Source organism: Physella acuta, unplaced genomic scaffold (assembly GCF_028476545.2).
Source record: "Physella acuta isolate Inbredline_101_S28 unplaced genomic scaffold, ASM2847654v3 ptg000700l, whole genome shotgun sequence".
NCBI classification, from domain to species: domain Eukaryota; kingdom Metazoa; phylum Mollusca; class Gastropoda; family Physidae; genus Physella; species Physella acuta.
Window position 1 is genome coordinate 59,581 of NW_026732219.1, and position 11,357 is coordinate 70,937.

The 11,357-nt window shown below is 32.6% G+C and overlaps 1 protein-coding gene across 1 annotated transcript; it reads right to left on the reverse strand.

The window, feature by feature from the left end:
- Positions 1-6,411: 6,411 nt before the first annotated feature.
- LOC131949569 (ribosome biogenesis protein BRX1 homolog) lies at positions 6,412-9,090 on the reverse strand. Its single transcript, XM_059311414.1, has 2 exons — positions 8,991-9,090; positions 6,412-6,916 (listed from the first exon to the last, which is right to left on the reverse strand). Exons 1-2 carry the CDS (start codon positions 9,025-9,027, stop codon positions 6,450-6,452), a joined length of 504 nt encoding a protein of 167 aa, XP_059167397.1. The 5' UTR covers positions 9,028-9,090; the 3' UTR covers positions 6,412-6,449.
- Between the last annotated feature and the right edge of the window lie 2,267 nt (positions 9,091-11,357).

Here is an 11,357-nt window from a genome sequence, read left to right on the forward strand (position 1 = left end):
AGATGAAAGGTGTACTAATACGTAAAAGAAAAACAGACACACACACGCACATACATACATTTATGTTACATGGTTATTTATGGTAAAACAATTGTTGACTATGTTAACTGTTGACTTTGGGGTGATAAGTAGTATTTACAGCCGATGATGAAAACAGCAATACTCAAGCGAACGTAACAAGGCAGGCTGACGCTGTAAATTACATGTCTGAGGGGTAGGGTGGGGGGGGGGGGATTAAGATAAAAAATAACATAAAACATAACAAACGCCTACGCATTTTAATAAAGTGTAATATTTGGATAACTAGACGAACCAACGTATTAAAATGATTACTGTTTGTAGAAAACGATACAGCAGATCTGGGGCGGGTAAAGCTTGAACAAGGTTTCGGTTTTTACCTTGTCATTTCCACCCCCCCCCCCCCCGCCCCCATCACAAAACTGACACTCGTAGTGGTATTATTTTACGTATTAAAGGTGTTACCTAACATAGTACTATAAAAACCGTACTCTAAATAAGGCACTACATATACGGTGTCATAAATACAGTATTATAGAAATATATAAAATAACGTGAAATGAAAAACAAAAGATTGTTTAGAGAAAAGCACAGAGTACTTTGAAATTTTATAAAATAAAGGCCGGTGGCTAGGACGATTTAAAAGTAAAATTCATAAATAATTAAATAATTAACTAAAACGCAAACTAGTGTTTATTATTTTATTATCTAAATATATTAGAATTCGTTTATTCATTTTTTTAGAGTTAAAACCTTTTTTTTTATTTTTTTTTTACTTCATTTTTAAATGAGGCAGCCAGCTGAATTGAAAAATTGATTTTTATAAATATATACGAGAAATGTATTTTATCAATGTTTGATCGCTGCTTAAATTTTTCTTTCATCACTTTTTTCTTTTTAATAAGCGCTTATGCATTTTTATAAACTATAAAATTTGGATAACTAGACGAACCAAAGTATTAAAATGACTACTGTTTGTAGAAAACCACACAGCAGATCACCAAACCGACACTTGTAGTGGCCTGTTTTTACCTTTTAAAAATTTTACCAAAAACAATACTATAAATTCGGTAAATTTACATATTGCACTATATATAATTTAATGGTGTCATAAATACAGTATTATATATATATATATATATATATATATATATATATATATATATATATATATATATATATATATATATATAACGTGAAATGAAATAAAAAATATTGTTTAGAGAAAAGAACAGTGTACTTTGAGATTTTGTAAAATAATGGCCGGTGTCTATGACGTTTAAAAAGTTTAATGCATCTAGTTCAGAACCTAGCAATTGATTTATTACTTCATCAGAATTATTTTAATTCTTTAATTTAAAATATTCAAGAAAGACAACTCATAACTACAATCCAAAATACCGTTAAGTAAGCTAATACATTCATAAATAATTAAATAAAAAGCAAACTAGTGTTTGTTTTTTGTTTTGTTAAAAAAATATTAAAATGTATTTATACAGCGATGTCAGTGTTACATTTTTTTTTAAAATTTAAACTTTTATTTGGACAATAAAAAAAAAATATCGTATATACGAAGTAAAGAGAAAGTCTTGTAATCGTGCCAAAAAAAAAATCGAAATTTTCACAGATATCGACGTTTTACACCTACCTGAGTCGGAGAAACATAATTTTGCAAATTTGTCCGTACGTCTGTGTGTGTGTGTGTGTGTCTGTAAACACGATAACTTGAGTACCGTTACAGCTAGGTTGATGAAATTTATATTTAATATTTACTTTTAGTAGCAAAGCACACCACAAATCAGGGGAGGGTAAAGCTTGAGCAAGGTTTCGGTTTTTGCTTTGTCATCCCCCCCCCCCCCTATCATCAAACAGACACTTGTATTGGCATGTTTTACCTTTAAAAATGTTTCCTAATACAGTACTATAAATACAGTAATTTAAATATGGCGCTATATATAATATAATGAAGTGTCGTAAATAAAGTATTATAGATACTTTAGCCCAGGGGTTCCCAACCCCGTGCCCGCGGGCGCCATGGCGCCCGCCGAACGATTCGTATGTGCCCGCCTCTCACTATTCGACAGAGACAGAATTTTTTTTATAAACATTATTGAAGGGGATGGAAATCGAAAGTTTGAGGGGAGGGGGGTGCAAATCGAAAATTTGAGGGGGGGGGGGGAGGTGCAAATCGAAAGTTAGAGGGGGGGGGGTGCAAATCGAAAGTTTTGTCCCCGGGTGACGGGAAGGGTCGCTACGCCTCTGGAAGGAGTTTGTCGATTTAAAATAGGTGGTGCCCGCCACCCTTCCGATATTTTAGAATGTGCTCTAGAGTCAAAAAAGGTTGGGAACCCCTGCTTTAGCCCTTATATTCAAAAATATATTTGTATATGGAAAATGTAGGCTTTTATATTGCTCATTTAAATTTCTTGTCAATTAGTTAAATTAAATCCGAACCAAGAACTTTTTTTTTTAATTAATTCGCTTACACTGGTTTCCACTTATCAATTTAAATTAACCAAGAAGAATAACCTACGAGTTTGCTCCCAAAATGGCTAAATGTACAAAGAAATTCATAAATAATTTTGAGAAATACAAAACATTGTCTAAAGTGTAAATCAAAACTAGAATATTTTTTACTATCTTATAAAAAGGATCGCTTAGTCTTTGTTTTGTAATTTTCAATTATTATCAGGCTCAAGTTTTAATTGCAAACAGCTTGCTGAGTTAAATAATTGACTTGTTGATATGATAAGAAAGTTCAGTTTAAACAATTTTGGTTCATCTATCACGAGCGATACAACACTCCGTGTAGCTCTGTTGTTTAAATTTATTTATAAAAGAAAATAATTGAAAATAGTACACACTTTAGATCTAGGTCGTAGTTGTTTGGTTTTGCGATTATTACAGTCTTGGTTGGGTAGTAGTTGATTCTTAGTTGGTTGTATCAATTTTCGTAGAGTGATCGTAGTCTAAAGCTAGTCTTAGATAAATGTCTACATTATATTAAGTGTGTTTGAATTTTATAATATGAGAAAACTTCAAATGTGATTGAGCTTTAATCATAGTTTTTACATATTTTTTTTAAAAAAAAACGTTTTTGTTTTGTTTTTTATAATACTATGCTAATTAATTTTTAACATCTAATTGTAAATTTATTTTAAAACTGATGACACTGTACTTTTTTGTTCGCGTTGTTTCCCTGTCGTTTCATTTTTTTTCCAAATTAGAGAAATAAAAAGTATTGGCAAATATGTATTTTAATTTTTTATACCTTCATTTTTATCTCATCACTGACCTCTGTCTCAATGTTGGACTGGCCCTACTATCTCATCACTGACCTCTGTCTCAATGTTGGACTGGCCCTACTATCTCATCACTGACCTCTGTCTCAATGTTGGACTGGCCCTACTATCTCATCACTGACCTCTGTCTCAATGTTGGACTGGCCCTACTATCTCATCACTGACCTCTGCCTCAATGTTGGACTGGTCCTACTATCTCATCACTGACCTCTGTCTCAATGTTGGACTGGTCCTACTATCTCATCACTGACCTCTGTCTCAATGTTGGACTGGTCCTACTATCTCATCACTGACCTCTGTCTCAATGTTGGACTGGCCCTACTATCTCATCACTGACCTCTGTCTCAATGTTGGACTGGTCCTACTATCTCATCACTGACCTCTGTCTCAATGTTGGACTGGCCCTACTATCTCATCACTGACCTTTGTCTCAATGTTGGGCTGGTCCTACTATCTCATCACTGACCTCTGTCTCAATGTTGGACTGGCCCTACTATCTCATCACTGACCTTTGTCTCAATGTTGGGCTGGTCCTACTATCTCATCACTGACCTCTGTCTCAATGTTGGACTGGTCCTACTATCTCATCTGGACCACTGTCTCAATGTTGGACTGGTCCTACTATCTCATCACTGACCTCTGTTTCAATGTTGGACTGGCCCTACTATCTCATCACTTACCTCTGTCTCAATGTTGGACTGGCCCTACTATCTCATCACTGACCTTTGTTCAATGTTGGACTGGTCCTACTATCTCATCACTGACCTCTGCCTCAATGTTGGACTGGCCCTACTATCTCATCACTGATCTCTGTCTCAATGTTGGACTGGCCCTACTATCTAATCACTGACCTCTGTCTCAATGTTGGACTAGTCCTACTATCTCATCACTGACCTTTGTCTCAATGTTGGACTGGTCCTACTATCTCATCACTGACCTCTGTCTCAATGTTGGACTGGCCCTACTATCTCATCACTGACCTATGTCTCAATGTTGGACTGGTCCTACTATCTCATCACTGACCTATGTCTCAATGTTGGACTGGTCCTACTATCTCATCACTGACCTCTGTCTCAATGTTGGACTGGCCCTACTATCTCATCACTGACCTCTGTCTCAATGTTGGACTGGCCCAACTATCTCATCACTGACCTCTGTCTCAATGTTGGACTGGCCCTACTATCTCATCACTGACTGTCTCAATGTTGGACCGGCCCTACTATCTCATCACTGACCTCTGTCTCAATGTTGGACTGGTCCTACTATCTCATCACTGACCTCTGTCTCAATGTTGGACATGCCCTACTATCTCATCAAAATTGCGAAATTTTGCAAAAAAAAAGAAATATATTTTCACAGAAACCTCCCATGGAGTGTTCTAATTGAGTCAATGTTTCATAGCACGGTGTCATAACGCATTCGAATTTTATTTGTTACATACCGTATATATAGAAAAAAAAATTCAGCTTTCTATAACTCAGACTACACGTTACTAGACGGTTTACCTTCCAGTATATCTCACGATCCTGACAACGTGGTCTATGTTAGACCCTTGCCACACATATGCTGGGCCGGTTAGAGAAATTCGGAACATCATGTAGACCCCTGGTAAAAACCTGCTAGACAAGTGTCGCAATAATACGTAGCACTCCAATTTATACATATTTAAGTCCCAGCGTAATTAGATATAGTTATATTGTATATAGGATATACCATATCATAGATAGTGCAGCCATTTAAATGTCACAAATATGATTATATATTATTATATGACCTTTTAAAAATATCAAATATATTTACATTGTATGATAAGGACGTTTAAATATCTCACTGTTTTATTTTATTTGTAAAAGTATGGTTTACCTTTCAGATCAGACTGACGACTCTTAATCAGTTCTTTTTTTTTTGCTGAGATTATAATGGAACAATGATCATGACAGAACGAAATAAAGAGACAATTAAACCAAAGTTGATGTGGTAAAGTCTATAACGGTGGGTGATCAACGTAAACTGAATAATTTAATACAGAGCACCCAGGGTGCGTCTAAGTGTTATTTTTGGACCAACGAAACAAATAGTCTGAAACACACCTAACACAAACAACACATCAACAGTCAAACAACCAATCAAACCAAAAAATCAAACAAAACAAACAATCAAACGAACCAAACAAACCAAACAATCATAATAAACAGGTAAAACGTTGTTAAATTGAATGTTTAGTTAAGTACCAGTTATTTTAAAAATGGACATGTAGATATAAAAGAAAAACCCTTAGATTTTAAGAACGTTAAATTTACTGATTTTAATATAAAACTTTCAATCAAGAACTGTTCTGCAACGGCTTTTAACGCTTTTCTCAAATTTGTTGATGCAATGGAATGAAAAAGAAACAATAGGCTTGAACTGCTGGTTCCAAATAGTTCCAAATTGTTATTGCCAGAAAGCGTATGTTTCAAGCAAAATTGATTATTTTATAATAATTGTGAAATGATTACAACATGACTTTCGGTTTTATTAAGGCTAACAATATTCAATCAAATAATTGTGCAAAGTAACCATTTTTAAAAACATTAAATTTAAACTCATTGACTGATTCAGTTGATAGATATTGAAGCAATGCACAACAATTAACTATTAGATCAACACAAATACATCATGGTTAGTCTAGCTAGAACAATGGTTTTCAATATTTTTGACGGTACAGAACCTCCACCAGTTTCATTAGCCCCTTTACCGAACCCCACCAGTTTAAAATGGGCATTCACCTAACATTTCTAAATAGTAATAGTGTTAGAACCACTGAGCTAGAATACTTGCTGTAAACATCTAATAGTAAGCGGGTCATGATTTGGTTCGATTTGAGATATATGCGGCTCACTGGATAGAGAAAACATGTTGTCACTTGTGTTCTTTTGCAATCAGATACGGTTCGATGTGTTGATGATGTTGTACCCTACAGGGAATATACATTATTTGATTAAGGTTTTATTTTTGACTCAATTGCTATAAGCACCAGTAGGTTTAGAACCAAATTGTAAGAACTAGTTGATCTACACAATTTATTTTTTTTTTTTTTTTTTTTTTTTATTATTAAGTTATTTATTGTACAAATGTCAAAAACAAAAGCTATTTCTTTAGTTGATCTTCTGTTATTGTATTAAAAACATCATCTGTGGGATCTAACTGGTAGGAAAATTCAGGTGTGCGCTGCAAGCGAGAGACTTTAGCCTCAACTCTGTGCACATATTTGTCTGACTTCTGGTGCTTCAGGACCCGACGGAAATCATTGGGTGAAATGTAGTGAGGATTCTGATAAAGTGTAGCACCTCCAAAACTCCCAGCAAAAACTCTAATTGGATTCAAAACAAACCGTGGACCTATTTCAGCTAGTGAACCTTCTTCAGCCAGAATCTGATAATTTCTAAACCAAATGCGATTATCTTGTATGGAGAAGGTGAACTCATGATCAAAGAAGGGTTGACTTTTTGGGTGGTGATTAGGTGTACCAAATATCTGCACAAACAGTTCTTTAAGCAACTGCCACTGAGGTTCTGTATCAAAATTCTGATCAAATGACAAGAGGGGACGAGAACCTTTTAAACAGTTTTTTTTTTTTTTTTTTTTTTTTTTAAAATATTTTGATTTAATGATGAGAATTGTAAAATTTTGGGTATTTATTAATACGTGGTTGTTTTTTTAATACAAAAATATACCTATATTTTTGTAGGATATTTAAAAACTTTAAAAGAATTATGGTTTATAACAATAATAAGTAAAAATATTATAATTTACACAGCAACCTCAACTGTTAAATAGTTTGTTAAATACGTTCAGTGTCCGAACTCAATTCGTTTTTTTTTTTTTTTTTTTTTTTTAAAAATACTTTTATTTGCTTTTTTTTTTGTTTTTTTTTTTTTTTTAATTACAATTTTATTTTATTTTAAAAACCTGAAAATGCAAATGAGTAATTAAATGATGATTCAATGGATTTTTTTTTCCATCGGCATGGTGGGCTGAAGTGGGGTTTGGGCTTTTAAGTAGAACTGAAATAAATTTGGGATTACAGAAAATTAAACTAATAAAAATGTTAAGCAACCGGAATGTTATTTTGATTACAATGAGACACATCAAATCAAACATTCTTCCCTATCAAACATCTATATCTATAGCCGTCCTGTCGCAGTTTTTTTATTTTTTTAGTCTAAACATTTAAAATAGTAATAATAATTTATTTGGTAGTTTAACATGGCAATTTTTTCCCCCACAAAATTTTACATGGTTAACTAATGGTAGATAGTCTCTTTTTTTTTAAGATAGTTTTTTTTTTTTTTTTTTTTTTTTTTTTTTTTTTTTTTTTGGTTTTTAACACTGGTTTAATTTAATCTTTTTTTTTTTTTTTTTTTTTTTACCACTGGTTTTTTTTTTTTTTTTTTTTTTTTTTTTTTAAATACTTTTATTTTCAATTAAAACAAGTACATCAACATCAAATTTTTAAACATAATTTTGAACACCAAATGAAAACGAAAGGTTTTGCAAATGTACATAATGAATATTTACATAATGTCATGTATTTGATTATAAAAAAAAATTGCAAAGGATGACAGTAAAAGGGGTGAAGGTCAAATGAAAGTGTCAGAAGTCTGGGTGGGTAGAGGAAAGGAAATTTTTCAGAGAGGGTCAATGGGACAGTGAAACATTTTCTATGTAGGGAAACAACTTAAGTTGACTAGTTGAAAGGGTGTTGTAGTGGTCGCATTTAGTTTTCAAAAGGTTGCAGTGTGAAAGATGAGGGGAAAGAGACAAGATAAATAAGTTCTGGATATTGATGTTGCGGTGGGTGGTGGGGTCGTTGGAACAGTTAAAGGGATTGTGGGGTTATCATGTCTGGGGGTAAAGTGGATAGAGGGGGAGAGAGGAGGGGGTAGATTTTTTTTTTTTTTTATTAATTCAATTGTTTTAAACATTTTAATCAGTAATAATAATATATTTGATAGATTTTACATAGCATCAAAGACATGAACAGTGAACATCAATTGCATATATAATAATCAAAGGGAAAAAAAAAGAAATGGCATAAGAACTAGATTAAAATAAGGTGTGCAAACTAGGTTTCTCTTCACTGCTTAATTTAGTGTGCTGCGGAGTCAAAAGTTCACACTGTAGCCACCCATGGACAGAAATAGAAACGAGCGTGGGAGAAGTGTCTCTGTAATCACGTACTGATCTATCGCTCCAAAACTTTCCATGACATAAAATTGACCCTTGGCAATGAGGGCACGCTACCTTGAAATGTCCGCCAGTCCGGTTGAGTGGGGGGGGGGGGAGTGTGTGTGTGTGTTGGGGGGGGGGGGGGTTGAGGTGGGTATCTCTTTCTACCATTCAGGTTGTGCATTTTAAAACCCGGGAAACAGAAGACTGTTCTAATGTTAATTTACTTTGGGGGCTGATCGAGTGATGTTTGGCTTGAGACTGTCTAAATTAAAATTAATACTTTATTTATTTCTTTCCTGTATATTTCTTTTTTTTTCTCAGTTAAGTGAGAGTTCCCAGTCTATGTCTTAGTTTTGCTTGAAATATTTCTTTTAACTCGATGTCCGTGTATTTTGTGAAAAAATATCTGACTTTATTCCTAATTTGCCATATAGTCGATCTATAAATAGCCATTGCCTTTTAAACAGTTTCCTGTTAGTTTCAACTCACTCATTGTATGAACATTTTCTACAAGGAATTTTACTGATGGACCTTTTGGGACATTTGAAGCCCATAAATATAATGTTTTCAAAAGCGTTATAAATATATTTATTATATCAAATATAAAGACATTTCAAATAATAAAACAAAATAATATCAACAACAAAAAGCATGTATTTTTTTATCTTTGACTCTATTACGGAGTTTACTGTTAACTATAGTTGTATTTATTAAAGCAGCTGGTTATACATATCAGTTAGTTACCTCCCTGCATTAGTTTCTGAAAAAGAAATTTGTAAATGTATAGTGTTGTTAAATATTAAAATAATCGTGAATCTATAGTATCCGTATCTTGATTAAATATTTTCGTTAATAAAAATAAATGTGCACTATATAATTATTGATTCCAATGAACCTGATTTTTTTTTTAAAATATACATATTTATTTACATAACTGGCTGAATGCGCCAAAATTAGAACGGGAATATTTACGTTTATCGTAACTCTATATATGTGAATCATATAGCTATCCAAAAGAGATATTATGTAGAATGGGCTGTGTATAATGTATTGTTTCTACTTCTATATGATTGTCAAACTGACCTACAGCTTATTTAAAGGTGATAATTTTTATGATTTCGGCTAGTAAAATGGATGACAGGGTATGGGGAAGCGAGAGACTTAGTTACAAACGTCAAAGATCTAAACTCTAGACTGTAAAAGTTGATAGACAATTCTCTAAGGTTTTGGTTTGAATATAGTAGAAGAGTTCCACTATAATGCCTCTGTAAAACAAATGTCACCTTTTTACTTTCTCGTATATACGTAGTATAGAGAAAGTATTGTAATCGTGCAAAAAAAAAATCGAGATTTTTACAAATCTCGACGTTTTACACCTCACTGATACGGAAAAACATAATTTTGCAATCTTGTCCGTATGTCTGTGTGTGTGTTTGTGTGTCTGTGTGTCTGTGTGTCCGTGTGTAAACACGATAACTTGAGTACCGTTACTGCTAGATTGATGAAATTTCATATATAAGTATTTTATCAAAATCGTAGATCCGTATCTGTCTGTGAGCGATTTCCGATAACCGGAAGTGGTACTTTTTCTACTTTGAATTTTTCAAAAGCCTATAACTTGAGTACTATTTCAGATAGATAAATGAAATTTCACTTGTAAGTTAAAGATCTAATTCTCTACCTTCTGTCAAATTGTTAGTAATTTCCGTTTACCGGAAGTACTAATGTACGCTATTTCCGATTTCTCAAAAAACGCATGTAAATTTATAAAGTACTAATAATATTCCGCACTATTAGGCACTTTTATTTTTGCGTTCGTTTGGTGTGCAACTCTTTTTTCTACGAGATTCGATTCTATTTTTTAAAGTTTAAGTAAATAAAAATCATGTCTATATTCCGAGCTATATAAGAATATTCGAGATCGTTTAGGGGAGATCACTCCAGGTTTATTTTAAATATTGACAGTTTTGTTGATAGAATCTCGGTTCAGGTTTAACTCTTTATATCAGGTAAGGGCAATGTTAAATTAATTTGAAAAGCTAATATAAGAGATAAGCAATACAATATTATTATTTATTCAGCAATATCTTTATTTTCAGCGTCAAATGTTCTCTACACAGAGTTATAACGGTACTGTATAAAAGACAAGGAAATGCCTGTATTCAAACGCCTCTAAAAACAGCATTAAACTAGCAATGCTATTTTATTCACGAAAGACGTCAAAGTTTGATTAACATCATAGCCACATATTTGACAAACAAAATATAAACTAAGAAACATTTTTCCACTTTAGCCTTTATATTCATAGATACAAAAAAAAAATGTGTATATGGAATATGTAGGCCTGTATCTTGCTTATTTAAATTTCAGATGAATTAATGTAATTATATCCGAATCAAGAAAATTTATTTAATTAATTCGCCTACGCTAATTTTCATTTATAAATTTACATTAACCAAGAAGGATAACCTATAACTTTGATTCCAAATATGGCTACATGTACAGAGAAATTCATAAATAATTTTGAAAAATATAAACATTGTAAATTAAAACAAGAATATTTTTAAGTCATATAAAAATGATTGTCTAACCTTGATTTCGTCATTTTAAATTATTATCAGGCTCAAGTTTTAATTACAAACAGCTAGCTGAATTAAACAATTGTCTTGTAGACATGAGGAAAAAAGTTCAGTTTTAACAATTTCCTCCTTTCTACTACTTTTGAAGCATACTCCGTTTAGCTCTGTTAAAAAAAAAAAAAAAAAAAAAAAAAAAAAAAAAAAAAAAAAAGCTCTGTTGTTTTAATTTGATAAATAAATGAAT